This window comes from Genypterus blacodes, unplaced genomic scaffold, assembly GCF_046128005.1.
Source record: "Genypterus blacodes isolate CSIRO-AG114 ecotype Tasmania unplaced genomic scaffold, CSIRO-AGI_Gbla_v1 ptg000027l_1, whole genome shotgun sequence".
In the NCBI taxonomy this organism is placed as follows: Eukaryota; Metazoa; Chordata; class Actinopteri; order Ophidiiformes; family Ophidiidae; genus Genypterus; species Genypterus blacodes.
The window spans coordinates 3,106,614-3,121,968 of NW_027466840.1; the positions used below are offsets into that span (position 1 = coordinate 3,106,614).

General features: G+C 40.5%; 1 protein-coding gene across 2 annotated transcripts in view; it reads left to right on the plus strand.

Annotated features, from left to right (window-relative positions):
• The window catches only part of nrxn2b (neurexin 2b), a 372,419-nt gene that overhangs the window by 55,489 nt on the left and 301,575 nt on the right, over positions 1-15,355 (plus strand). Inside the window, exons 3-4 of one of the 2 annotated variants that reach the window (XM_076143906.1) lie at positions 12,610-12,639; positions 14,193-14,201. In XM_076143906.1, coding sequence (XP_076000021.1) covers positions 12,610-12,639; positions 14,193-14,201 — 39 coding nt within the window. The remainder of the gene's footprint in view (positions 1-12,609; positions 12,640-14,192; positions 14,202-15,355) is intronic. The other variant, XM_076143905.1, reaches the window with a different exon arrangement.

The following is a 15,355-nucleotide window of genomic DNA, read 5'->3' on the forward strand; positions in this document are numbered from 1 at the left end:
ACTGACATTGATGGAACACTCAGAAACACTTATTGATTTGACTGCCTGCCTTTTTATAGGCAGATCTATTCCAGTACAGCCGGTATCAATCTTTATCATAGTTCCAGGTGCCTCTCTTCACTGAGCAATTAGTTTTAATTACACAAGCTTATATGGAAATTGATTGATCCAGATTGTGGTAATATAGGTAATTTTTAGCTCTTTTCAGTGTATTTCAGCACTTTGTTGTAACCCTCTTTATTGTTAAATGTAAATACATTAAACATCCACTGAGATAAATGACTAACGTTGCACCCCACGTATACTTTCTTATTCTTCCTGTGAACTCTTTGAAATAATAATAACTATTATAAATAAATACATGTTAATATATTTTATAGGATGACCCAGTGCTGGATTTTGGATGAAAACTGTTTTTGTTATTCTAGGTCAAACATATAAATGATCACTATGAACTGAAAAAAAAGAATGATAAATAGGACTTCCAGGTTGTCTGAAATAAAACCCTAACCCAGACAATGGACTGATTTGCCCTGTAGCATGGGGCAAACACAAGGGATAGGGAGAGCATATATGTGTTTTATGCTGTTAAGTGAAGATTAGATTGTGGGAAGCCATGTCTGCCTGATCATTGGCAACCTCTGTCAGACGCTCTACATTAGTTATCCACTGACACAGACGTCTGATGTTAATTCTCACTCTTGTGGGTCACCAGATTCAATACTACACAGTGCCACGTGGTAAGAATTTGTAATAAGTGGAATAGAGAAGTGGAGGAGTCAGAAGGGATTTGAGCCCTTTGAGCCTTGAACATTAGAATCATAGAATATTATGGATTAATGTGGGAATCATGCAGAACCTTGTTTTTGTCTCTCAGTGGCAGCATCTTTGGCTCGAACCACTTATGACGTGAGATTGCTGTGAACTACACGGCTTAGAAAAACCTCACATTTGTTCAGAAGAGAAGGTCACAGATTATCAACTTAAGCCACGCTAATATGAAACACATGCCTGTGTAATGGAAAAATCCATCTGAAGTGGCTTTTCTAAAGAGTTTTATTAGTCCTGTTCGACTTCTACTCAACAAAATTAAGTAAGCAACCGGTATTCAGCATCACACACACTGCACACACATGGCTACCATAGAGGGGAAGAAGGGATACGTTGGTGTTTCATGCAAAAGTGTGCCACTCCTGATTTACAAGGGTGGAGGTGGGGCCAGTAGGTGGACTCAAGGTCTAACGCCCCAAAATATCACTCTGCGTCACGCTTCGCTCTTACTTCCATCACGCTTGTCTGCCGAGGTTGTGAAAATAGCTCAGAGAACAGATTGAGCGTTTTTTCTTAAGAAGCCATTGCTGGGGCTCAAAACAGCATGGGCGGATCCAAGGATAAAGTGGTGACAGATGGATTCAGTGGAACCTATAGCATCACAGCCCTACCTGATTAAGTAATTCCCACACTGTTCCATCGCTTGCCAAAACCAAAAAAAAAAGACGGGTCATTGCCGTGTTACTGGTGGTTTTTGGCAGCAACAGCATTCACAGCGGTTAGTCTGTGTACAGTACTGAAGGCCCGAAGGTACACCTGCACACACACACACACACACACTGATATCAGGTGTGGCTGTAAGATAACATGGACTTCATGCACCTGAGGCTTGTGTCAGTCTCTTGAGAGCTCCTGGGGCTGACAGGCTGCTGCAATCTGTTTCTTTTGCTATTTTAGATAGCCAGGTGCCAGAGACATGGATATGATTAACATGTTCCCATTTCACTATTTTGCCAAGGTTGATGCTGCAAAATTAGATGGTTTAACACTCTAAATATGCCACTGACTCCCCTAGGTTCTATTTTGTGCATCTCTGATTTAAATGGGTTTGTTTTAAATGATACTAGTGCAATAAAATACAAATTAATAGCAGGTCTGTTCGTTCCACTTGTCTGCACATCATCAGGGTGGTTATGTATGCGAATGCTTACAGTGAAACAATATAGCTCTGGCAACGTGGACTTAATGGGCTACAGGATCCGTGACTATATAAAAAGGATTTACCCTAAAGGCAATTTCACTGCAGTAGGAAGATTTATGGAAGGCTTGGGTTTATTCCATTTTCCTATACCGGAAATCCCTGCTGAGTTTACCTCAGTGGGCAACGAGCCACATGACAACACTTTTGTGAGAATCACTGCTGAATCAAAGCCCCCTGTAATATAATTACAGAATTCTGTGATTTGGTTTGTAACCTTTTTCAAATGCAAATCCCCTTTGACTTTTCGGGGTAGCATTTTACACATTTGGATGGATAATATAGAAAATCTCATAATGGTGAGCATTATTGCTCGCTGAGAAAGACAGAGCGGAGAGGGAGAAGCGCATGGCAACAGAAAAAAAAGGGCAATGGAGGATGGGTAAGAGGGTAAAGGGGAGAAAAGGGAGGAGTGTGACGAAGAGGCCACCAATAGATTAAGTAGACAGAAGAAGAGAGACAAAATGAGAGGGGAGGAATGTGGAGCAAGCTTTAAGTGCGCCACCGTGGTCGTCGTCATGGTAGGAGAGGTGCTGGAGCTAGTTGCCATGCCAACAAGGGTCGGGCCACAGCTTCTCGTGTGTTTGTCCAGCAGAGAGCCTGGAAAGTGATGAGTGACTTTCAAGCAAAAACAAAGACTTGAAACAAAAATCTGTGATGGCCGGGGCGATCGAAAAGGATTTGTGTCAGACCGATCTCTCTTTCTGTCACTGCACTGTTTGGCTGACTGAGTAGCTCTTATATTTCAACATATAGCTGATACCTCAAGGTGGAACACTCCACATCAGCAAGGGACATAATTATTAATGACGGCAATAAAGGGCTTAAGTCATTTCCAGGTCTATATATGTGCGTGTGTGTGTGCGTCAGAGAGAGAGAGAGTCTGGGGTGGGGGGAAGGGTGTTTTGGGTTCTGCTTGAACCGTTCTGTAAAGGCAATAACAAACCTCAAATATCTGTTATTACCTGATTGTATTTAAGCACATATCTCACATTTGAGGGCTCATTCATGAAACCTCATTCCAAACAGAGCTCAGCAGCACAGCAGCACCAGAAGCACATTGTTGAAATATTTGTTTACAAGGTTCAGTGCCATTTAATGTTCTCGTGATCGGCCCACACCACCTCCAGCTGAACACGCCTCGTAATCATACTTTCTCTCTTTTTCACACACATTCAAACCAGTGTATCTTTGTAAGTTATTTCATCTGAATCGTTATTATCTTTATTGTTTCATTTAGAACATTGTGAAGAAATCTGCAGTGGCATTCTTCAACATATTTTATGCCAATGCGGTAAACCTGTTCTACACAGTAGGAGAGGTGACATCATATGTTAGTAGAAACAGCACATGGAGGTTTCAATGCGTGGGAATGAGAAAAAAAAAGTTGTGGCCACTAGATAATTATGGTTTATTATTATTATTGGTAGCCCACGCCACTTTAATGTGCGATCCGGGCAGGCGCTTGCTTTTTACAACGTTTATGAGCCAGAGGATTGATTTTTATCGCTGTAATAGACAGGAAGAACATCTGAAATCCTGGTTATAGGCTCTGTGCTTTACTATTGCATATTCATCTTGATTTAACTATATGCAATATTATGTATCATGCGTGGCCGCGACATATTATCACTATATATTTAATAATGCAGGATATCATCTCTCCTCCTCCGTACTGTTCAGTCCAATATTAAAATGACGCCATGTGTAATTTTCGGTCAGAATGGTTTTTGACAGTGACACACAAATGAGGGGAAACGATCAGAAGCCAAAACCAAATATGCCCCCATTAATTTAAACAATGGTTGTGAGTTTAAATGACTTTGCAGAATTCCACATGGTTGAATCAGATTGATTCACCATACTCCAGCTTAATGCCATTGTGAGCAGGAAGCAATCATCATTTGGGATTCCTCAGTCTATCAAGCTGCCTATCTTTCCCCTTAAAGAGGATTCATGGCTCACATGAATTATGAATATATTTGTTACAGAATCTCCATTAATTTTGCTGTAATTACCCAACTCTCTGAAATTACTCAACTTCCGGAAGTGCTGCAGTTCCCATGGTCTAATGGTGTTTACCGAAACCAATGAGCTAAATGAAGTTAGCACGCTGTCTCAGTTGGAAAGACATTAATTTTCCATTATAAGATGTTTTTGTAATTACCTGCTGGGACATTCCATGTAACACAAATGCAGAACGCCGCCCAGTCAACATTTCGAGGGAATATCATCGGGAATGGGTTTTCTCCCAAACACTAAAAATCACAGTTCACCGCCATGCTGTTAGCGGGGAGGATTTTTAAAACGCCGACACAAGAGGGGGGTTGTCAAAACGAAGCATTAAACAGCAACAAACGGTTAGGATACGGTGCTTTTTTACTGTTGTGTCTCTTTGGATCAGTTTGACTCTTACATGGCTCAGAGTGCTGGAAGAACTGAGATAGATAGATTCTTTATTTGTCATTAAAACAATACATAAACAAAGACATGAAACACAATGCCAATTCTGCTGTCATTCCTCTATTTTTTGCTTTACGTTTCACAAAAGGAGAGACGCAGGTACCAAATAATATTCACAATAGCAGGTCATGTTATTTTGAATTGTTTTGCCTTTGGGTAGATAGTACGTGTGTGTGTGTGTGTGTGTGTGTGTGTTGCATGTGTGTGAAGGGTATTTTTACGCGGTACCCATTCCACTTGAGAGAGAAGCACTTTTCTTCCCTCCATCATCTTTTGCCCGTCTCTCATCCATATTTTGATGCAGCAGTTACAGCTACGACACCGATGAAAACAATTAGAAGAAGAAAACTGTGAGGAATAGCCTGCATTTTTCTTGCCCACTCCCTTCTTTCAGCTTCCGTAATAAGTAGAGTCCAGAAGTGGCAATCAGAGGCATTCATTTGGCGAAATAGGCTGAGGATATAGAGGGCGGACGGGCAGGGGAACGGTTGGTGGATGCATCTGCGGCTCTGCCGGGCGGAGATTAGGAAGAGGAGAGAGGAGGGACGGTTGGATAGGCAGACAGAGGACAGTGGATCTCCTTGGTGACTAATGATTAGCTTTGACCTCAGAAATGAAAGGAAAATAGAGGTCAGGCGTACAATTTATTGGTTTTCTCAAAATGAACCCCATGTGGTCCTTTCAGTGTCAGAATGGGGGAGGAAATGCATACAGGAAGACAGAAAGAAGATGTTCAAATTGAGCTGATTTACTGTAAGACAAGTGATGCAATGCAGGATTTATCATGTGTTAGTTTGATATCTAACACTGTGAAATGTGTACTTTATTTATGAACTGTTTAATTAAGATGACATGACAACTGATCTTTCTGCCGAGCTCCCATTCCTTTTCTCCTCACAGATCTCATGATATATTAATGAACAAAATTAAAATGAATATGATTTTTTTACTTTGAAGGATTTAACTGTGATCTCAAACAGCAACCAGTATGGAAACACACCAGATAAATGATGAAAAATAAAATGTTAATGTTAAATATTCTTTCTATTCCCATTCGTTGATGCTGTTGCAGATCCATATAAAAATATTTAAAGGTTACAGGCAAATAGTTTTGAATGGAATAAAGCTTAGAGGTGATTTGAGGTTAAATTCAGCAGCAGCATCCATGTCAGGCTTAGGCTCTTCAGCTGTGAAGAACTCAAATGTGCCATATACAGTTAGTTAAGTCATATAATGTTAGTTTGACTATGGCTGTTAAAAATGGAAAGGGACCATTTAATGTATTTATGCTATTCTATGCAGTTTGTTAATGTATTTCTGCATTAACAAACTGCTTCATGCGACTATATTGTCATGGTTTACGTTGGTAAAATATGAATACAATGACATTAACAAGGACTTTCCAACAATAAACTGAAATGAACTTAAATTCTTCAAATTCACTTATTTAAATGTGTTGCTGTTCAATTGCTTATTTGACTGAGAGGTAACTCAGGCTGTCATGCTCATCTCCTTCTTTTCCACCCAACTTAGCTCCAACCCCTTACCCAGATGTACTGCTTGCTACTCCCACAATTAAACCAGAATCCAATCTTAAAAACACCCTTTATACACATTAATCATCAATTTTGCTATGTCATTTCCTGAATTTTGCCATTTTTTCCGTTACTGACAATGTTAGCTAGTTTAGACCAACAAATATAACTTGATCTATCGGTAAGGCTATGTTTACAAAACAGAGCTGGAAATAAACATACCCGTATAGAATGGTAATTAAATGATACGATGTGGAGGAAACCGCCCAGAATTGCACTTCTGTGCAATGTTGTTGGAGTTAAATTGAATTCTATGATGGCAGAGTTGCGAAAAAATGAAAGGACTGCATGTGTGTAAGTGATGCTAAGGATGATCCATCTTTGTGCTGAGAAGACACGAGGAGACCTGCAGACCTGAAGTGTTTTAAGTGTACAGGCAGGCGAAGTCCCTGAGGGAAAGACTAGTTTGATATCTTTTGACGCACTGACAAAAGCCTCACCTATTGGCCATGTAGGGACCAATGGATCAAAGCTTTTCCAGGCTCCATGCAGCTATTTGATTGAAGGTCATTGCAGCAGTCAGGTAAGCATTGATGAGACTTTATCTCAGTGGGCCTGCTGGCACCTGCAACATCAATGAAGCTTTTTGATGGTGAACAGTAGTATATAAGTGTACTAGATACACTAGATTGCCCTTTCCAATTCCTGCAAGACTTTTGCCCTCTATAAAAACAAACAAAAAACACACACAGCAAGCTGCAGTCTATAAAACTACATTTAACCACTCAGCAGCGCTTGGCCAATTTAGCAAATATTGCAACTATGTGCCTTTCTTTGGAAGACAATGAAATCTTGAAACTCAAGCCATCATTCTTTTCCAAGATCTTAGATATCTTATAAATGTTTGTACAAATCGCTTTGGGTTGCTTTCAGGTTGCTATTTGTGTCCAAACTCAGTAAGAAGCCACTGATATATGGCTGTGTCAAATATCTTGGATATTGTGTTGTTAAATTTCTTGTGCCAAGGGTGCGCCAAGCTGCAAGTTGCACATAAAATCATTCCATCATGTTCTTGTGCTTTGCTTCATGACATTTATAGACTTTGACAGTCATTTGTGTTGGTAATGCGCGTAATGCATCAAAGGGAATATAGCAGAAGAATGTGTTTGTCATTTGTTTGCCATTTGGTCACTACCATTTTGGGATCAGCGAGCAAAGATGAGAGGCGTGAGAGAGAGAAGTGAGTTGGCCATTGAGAGTCTTGGGAGGGCAATGCTATTAAAATGGCATCCCACCACCACAGAGGGCTTAAGAAACAAACATTCCTCCTCCCAGCTTGGTTGGTATCCCTCTGGAGATTGAGTGGTAGAGGAAGGTGTGAAAGAAAGGAATGTGTGTGTGTGTGGGGGAAAGTATTGATGATGATGACTTCTACTCGTCTCTGTCCCCTCCAATTGTGTGTTGCCACTGCCTCCTTAAGTCCTGTGGCGAATGTGTGTGTAGGATGATGAAGACCATCATGAATATTGAGTAAATCCTGTGAAGGATTCATATCCAACCAGGTCAAGGTCACCCTCGATCACAGCTGTGGAACACCGCTTACAGAACAGAGACTTTTGGAGGCATGCTTGTGAATAAAGTGAACACTATCATCTGAAACAACACACCAATTAAATAAATGTCTGTACTCATATAATTATTGGCTGGCATTGTAAAATATGCATAAATGACATTTCTACAGGATTACTAACATTAGCACAGTCATCATGGCATAAACAACATTCTGCTGGGTTTTTTTCATTTACTCATTAATTTACTCAGACTGAATGCACTTCAACAACACAAAGGTGTAAACAAACGGTACACATGTCACACTAAAAGCTAAATACAACTGTGAACTGTGTGATCCTATAAGGATCTTAACATCTTTTCAAATCAATTTTCCTTTGGTTCTATTTGAACTTACATCACAATACAAATAAAATAAAATAAATCCATAAAATTGTCACATCACCTCAAGTGTACGTGATGGAATGAGCAAATACAATGTCTGACTAAGTGCTTACATGCCTACATAAATAGATTTACAGTCACATAATCCAGGTTAATCAGAATAAGCATAGTTAAACTTGTGAAAATGTCAGTTGCATTTAAGTGAACCTATTTATTTTTGGCCTTGATCGCCATATTATTGAAGTTTTAAAGTGAGTCAGACACAGAGCCGATGACTCACCTTTGGCTTGTTCATTATTTTTAATTAACCTACCGTCAAAGCCTGTTACAATCTGTTGTTGTCGTGACACCTTCAGTGACGTGTGTTTGCCAATAATGATTAGCACCACCCATGTCCAAGTAGGGGCCCAAATGTCAGTGTTGAATAAGCTCAGTAGTTTGTAAAACAAAGTGGCTCGGATTCATCGAGCCAGAAAAAAGTCAAAGAAAGTGTCAGTAACAGGAGAAGAGGAGAGCAGAAGGCAGCCACAGCTGCTTTATGGAGGAGTGGATTGGGAGATGGGGAGCATGCAAAGATGGAGAAAAGAGGGACAAACAGAGGGGAAGAGGAGCCGGCCAAATTAGATGTAAGCACACCTCCTCCTAATGACAGAATTATGACCTGGCTCCATCTGCCACTCAATCATATCCAACCATTCGAATCGTCTGTCTGATCGGCACTGGTTCTGTCTTGGACTCCCATCTGTACTCATCGTAGTATTAAGGACTCGATGAAACACTCAGGCGATGGAGGTCAAGGCGCTGCAAAGACTTGTATGTGGAAAGTGATTCTGCTTGTGGCTACGATTGTTAGGTTTTAGGTTTGTAATTGTTAGATCTTGAGTGTGTCAGATCAGAATCACACCTCCTCTTCTCCCTCTCAAACACATGGCTAGCAAAAACCTTCATACAGGATCAGGATCTGGCATGTGAGTCGTCTGCCACCCTATGGTTCTGGCAAGACAACATGCTGGGTATGATTGTGTGTGTGTCTGTGTTTTGGTTCAGTGCATGCCTGTGTGTAAAAAGCCATTTAGAGATTGTGGGTGCATCAAAAAACATCACTTTTCAGTTTCTCCCTATGATGCTCCGCTCCACTCCACCTGATTTATTCATATTAAATGAATTATCACTTTTCAGCAGTTGTTTTCTCTTCATGCCATTTCTTTCCTTTTCCCATGTTCTGTTTTTTTACCTGCACAAGCTGGATCAGAGCGAAGGGGTGTGTGGTTGTGTTGGAGGGGTATTTTGAATGATTTGGTATGCACCGACAGCATTGTTCTGTTTCATTGCAGGAGCCTTCGCCTTATCTCCTTAATGGATTATGAGAAAGCGAACAAAAACAGAGGGAGGCAGAGTGAGGATGATTGGACTGCATGCAAAGGGCCTACAGGAAACGGACTGCAGCCAGATAAATAAAACACTCTGTCCGTACATTTCCCCCTGCCCCCAAATCACAGATGTTATTAGAAGAGAGGACAATAGAAACCGCTTGTAATAGAGAGTCATTTGAGCTTCTTTGGTCTTCGTATTACAATTTACCTGCTAGCTGCCACTGGAATCACTGTATTCCAACTGTTTTCTTTTGCCACAATACCGTTTTCTTGTTTGAAAGGAAACAAAAAATCATTCATGTGAAGTAACTTGACAGGTTAATATTATATGCTGAAAACCAAATGCATCCTTGATTCAAGAGGTCTAACCATAGTGCAGCGTTGAGGAATGAGTATGAGTAATCGGTGTGGAATGGGACTAGGTGTGATTATCTGAGTCATCTAATCACTGTCAGCCAAAAACTGGTCCAAGGGCCGGATGTACAAAGCCTTTTGCGCTGGTTTGGGGTGTAGATTGGTCAAATTCTGCTCTAAAAAACACGTCGGTTCTGTGAAAGATCAGTGAAAGGTTTGCTTCCCTCCTAATGCATATGTATTTACCAGAGAATGGTGCAAATTACGACCGGGGATATTACGAGCGTGATTAATTATTTATTCTGTTGAAATGTAATAAAGTATTATGTAATTAGTGGGGGGCATGAAATGTCTCCGCATCCGAGGAGCAAGCGCAAATTAGTTAAGGCGCATTAAAGCTGTTGATGTGTGTGTCGATTTCCCCACATCCAAAGAAGAAGATATTCAACGCACAGAACAGGAGTTGTGTGACATTTCCAACTATTATCGGAGCCATAGATTGTACTTACATTCTGCTTCCCCCCCCCCCTTCCGTCAGTGAATACATTTATGGAAATCCAAAAGACACATTTCATGAATGCAAATTGTCTGTGATGCAACGCACCGAATCACAAAGGTGTCCCGACTCACTCCATGACAATTTCACCTGCAGCAACATCTAACAGATCGTAACCAAAACCTTTTGTCGTCAGCAGTTCCTCTGGTCACTCTTGTTTCACGGATTTTCTGTGTAAACTACCAATTTCAGTTTTTAGCAGCTGAAGTTGAATCGTGTCCCTGTAAAGTGTTTGATTGATTGGTCTTAGTCAATGTCTTCAGAACTTTCATTCACAAGCCAAATGTGTTTATTTAGACACATTTGTTGATAACTTATGTAGCTTACATAGCTATTTATATATAACCTTAGCTGAGATATTAGATGTTCATTTCATTCTAATCGCGAACAACACTCTCAACCGGCGGCAGTACATCTAGCCCTCAGTTTCTTCGACAAGTTATACCACAGCAACTATACTATTCAAATGCTAAAGATTATCTACATATTTAAAGCAGCACTATAATATTTTAGAGCCCCCTTGTGTGTTTTATTGTTACCATCCCTGCATCCATTCAGTAGCTGTTGACTAAGCCAGTCCACGGTGCCGGTTTGTTGAGGTCGTATACAGCGATAACCCATCTGAGCTGTCTCCAGGGACTAACTGCAGTGGAGACTGTATTAGAGGATGGAGCTCAGTGGAAGAAAAACATGTTTGGGACCAAAGCAAAAATGACACAGTGCCCCTATAAGATTCCAGTGTTTAATATTCAAAGGCTGCAGGCAGCAATGCTATGTGGAATGTGTGTGTGTGTGTGTCGATTTTTTGTCCATGTTGAACTCTTTTCATGCAAGTGAATAGTGATGTGACGGAGTGAAAGCTCATCACCACCTGCAACAATCCAACTCATTGCTGCAGAGGTGTTCAGATAGAGTAGGTGTATAGAAACATGTACAAATCATTTTCACCTGCATTACAATGTCAGGTGACACAACTCTCCTGGTGGGCAGATCTGTGTTAAGTGTTTCGTTGATGTGACATTTATGGCTCGGTACCTTGTGTTAAACATTGTGACTGGTTCTGCTGTGGTTACTGATTTGTATGCTGAGTACTTTCGCTGGGGTTCTATAACTGTAAATGGGGGGGGGGTACTATGTACATGTAGGAATGAGTGTGGATCAACTCCACCAGTTAACTTAGCTTTGTCCCAATAATGAGCTTCACAGTTGCTATCTAATCGTTCAAGAAAGTCAAAAGGTTTCAATGTTGTTTTAAAAACATACTCTTCTGTCATTTAGAATGCTGCAACTACCATTGAACCGGAGATGTGTTACTGTGGCTCATGATGTCTAACACAGACTTGAGAGACTAAAAACTTATCAAGTCCAAGGGATGTGATGATGATGATACATTTTCAAGTTCAGTGTTGGGGAAGCTACAGTGCACATTGGAAGTACTGTTTTATTTTCGGTGAAGCCAGTTATGAAATCTGTATTTCTTTCATGACAGCAGGATTTTTTAGAGCATTTGCCCAGCTTCTATTGCTACTTGTGGAATTGACTGGGAAAACTACATTGCACTGCTGTCAGGCTGCTGAAAAAAGTTGATCAGGTTGTATGCTTTTGTTTTTGTGTTTTGTTGCCTTAATGTGTGTCAATAAAGCGTCAATAATTTGTCGCTTTATTTGTGAAATGAGGGCCTGAATAAATCCAAAGGTTCTAATGCGTTGTGCAAGATATTGATAGGTGTTGTTGCTTGATTCAGAGGCTAGTTCTTGCCAGCTATTGTGAAGATGTGGAGATGGAGTGAACTTGTATTGATTTCTCATGTTGTGGGCACTGAAGCGTGCAGAAAACTAAAGCACTTAGGCTGCGGTTGCGATGCTGTCTACGTCATCCATGTTGGATTAATACGTTTTTTTTTGGACAACACCAAAATGTATCCTGAAGCAGAGCTCACGTTCTCTTTCAATGATTTGTGTACAGTAGAATGCCAAGATTACAGTTGGAGCCTTTTCTGCCAAACAGTTCTGTGTGTTCCATAAGTACTCCAGAGGAAAAAAAAGCATTTGTGAGAGCAATAGCCTTCGGGGGTTGCGCCAAATGAAAATGCTTTTTTTTCTAAACCCCCCACACCTCACTCAAGAAGTGTTTGCTTTTGTTTTCTGTTACTACTCTCTTTCTATCTCTCTATCTCTCTTTCTCGTTTTTTACCTTTGATTTGAACTCTGACATCCAAGTCTGCCCCAGGATGTCTGTCACAAACTGCAGTCCAACGTTGTGACAATGCTTTTTTTCTTCCCGTGCCTTTTATGACCTTCTTTTCTTCCTCTTTCTGTTCTTTTTTTCTGTTTTTTCCCTTTCAAGGTCTGGCGCACCTGACGTTAAACAACCAAGGTATGGTTCATTCCTTTTTTTGATTTTGGTTCTTTCTTTTTTAGAGGAATCGAATCGGCCTCTTCACCCCTCAGTACTCTCAGAAGTACTCCCAATTTCCTCCTTTAGTTTTTCACCTTCCCTCATCTGCTACATCGTTCCATTCCGTCCAAAAGTCTCCCTTCCCTTTGCATCATCCCTCTCCTCTCCCCTTTCACCTAACAATTTCTGTGATTGCACTTCCCACTTTACTTCCCTTTCCCTGCCACCATAACCTCATGCTTTTCCATGACCTCCACCACTGTCTGTCCCACCTCTTGTCCTGTCCTATGGCTTACCTCCTGGACCTTCACCTCTTCACTTCTTCACCTCTGACCACCTTAGACCCCAACGACCTGACCCCGGGGGCTGAAGGTAACGCTTTCTGCTATCGCTTTTGCTTGGAAAATGCTGATTCTATTGGAAATGTGTTGGTCAAAAAAAGTTTAACATGTCCAGACTCCCATTCACTAACACTTCAAGGTGAAAGTGTTTACGAATGCACAGAGTTTCTCATCACCACTCTGCTGACATTCCCATTGTTTGGCATTGTAATATTTTAAAGGGCTACAGTTCAACGTCTGTCACATTCTTGAAGGTTTTTTTATATTTTAATGGACTGCATTTAATGTGAAATAAATGTTTGTTTGTTGATCTTGGTATTGAAAAATGAATGCTGTAGCACACCCAAAGATGACACCGCATGACAAAATGTAATGACCTATTAATCAGCTTGCCATGTTTTTAATCTAGGGGTCTACTAGAGGGAACGTGGAAACGCATTCATGCATTTCTGCATTTCTGCATTCCCTTGGAGCAACACTGCTATGCACAAAGAGTGAAAACAGCCATTCTGTCTCTTACGTCTAAACAGCCCACACAAAGTATACTGTACCATAGGGTATGGTGAAGATCTTCATGGGTCAAATTGGCTCGCCTAAAATCAAAATTTCAACTGAGAATAGAGTCTGATTGGGACTCTTGCTCACATCTGTGGACCTGAATGGACTCTCAGTATTGTGCAGTATTTATATAACACCAAATCACAACAAACTTTATCTCAAGGTACTTTACATACAGGGAATTTAAAGAATCCCAACATTCCCCCATTAGCAAGCACTTGGTAACAGCAACAAGGACAAACTCCTTTTATAATGGAGGGAAACCTCAGGTACAACCTACTGTAGGGGGTCGACCATCTGCCTTGATTGACTGAGCTTTGAGATTAAGAGAAGAGACACACACAGTGAGGCACAGCAACAACAACCGTAGTCTAGAATGGCTGTTCATTTTATATCTTATGATGTCACTAAGCATGCCACAATCCACACCACAGTGGCTGTGATCTTGACCTTTGTGCTTAAATGTAACAAACTTTTATGACAAACAAGTGATCAAAATAGTGTAAAGAGAACAACACCTTGACTCATTCATCCAGCGGGAATGGTGTGACTGTGTGACCTTGAAATTTTTGAGAAGTTCTGACTTCTCTCATCTTCAGATTCGAGAAAGCGTTTGAATGAAAAAACATTGAGGGCCAGAAGGTCTAAATAGGCTACAGATTGTTGCAATTGCTTGGTTCAATGCTCCTCTATGCAGTTCAACTCTAAGTCAGAGTATATTTCTGTATTCCGACCAGACACGATAACACGACAAAGCAAAACAATGAGGAATGTATACCACAGACGCATCTCTGATCTGATTGAATAATTCTGCTACTACTCTTGAACCAAGTACATTTCTCGTAAAATGATTTAAAAAAATTGGCAAAATAGCAGAAACAGACAGATTTCAGAATTATTGTCTAAGAAAAATAGCGAGATAAGGAGAGGAAGTGCAAAAGAAGGCAAAGAAAAAGTTGTACAGACTACATTCAATTCTGTCACACGTACAGCTGAGATGCTTTCATGTGCGTGTCATGGACTGCAAACCACTTCTCTCTCCCTTGTTCACTGCTGTCTCAAACAATGAGATAAAAATTAAGAAACTGACTCCAAATGGGCCATAGGCACTCCATGGAGTGCTAATACATATTCAGTTTGGCGATAAAATGAAACAACTACAGGTAACAATTGCTTTAATCTAACATGAGCCTGTTTATTCTGTTTTTTTTTTCATTAGGGCTAAACCATTGAAGTTAATTAAAGCTACATAATGAAAAAAATCACATGGTAAATAACCTGGGGGATGAATGCATGTAATCAGGGTTCAAAGTAAAGTAGGTGATTATGCTTGTTTCACCAAACAATGCCCAGCCAAGCCTTTCTATCGATCGCTATGTAACCAGAATTAATACAGTGTTTGTTCCCGATGGTAAAAAAAAAATCGATGAAGCAAGAGTGTAAGAATGTGTGACATGTTAGCGAATGACATGATTCTAACTTGGGCTTTTAGGCACCTTGAAGATTTCAAAGCATAAATGTGATTAAAACGTGGCTGCACATATGTGTACCCATGTGTCAGGATTGACATTATTTACCAAAAAAAGAGCAATTTCATCACTGAACCAGGCTGACAAAATCGATGGCAGTCTCCTCAAATCCAAAGCTGCCCTTCACAGCTGCAGGGAGGACAAACAACAGGCCTCAGTCATTGCTGATCTCAGTCTCCTGCCTATTCCACACACAATGCTTGCTTGGACATGGAATTATGACACTAGTTATCAATTAAATGATTTTGTTCAAAACGCATCATTTTC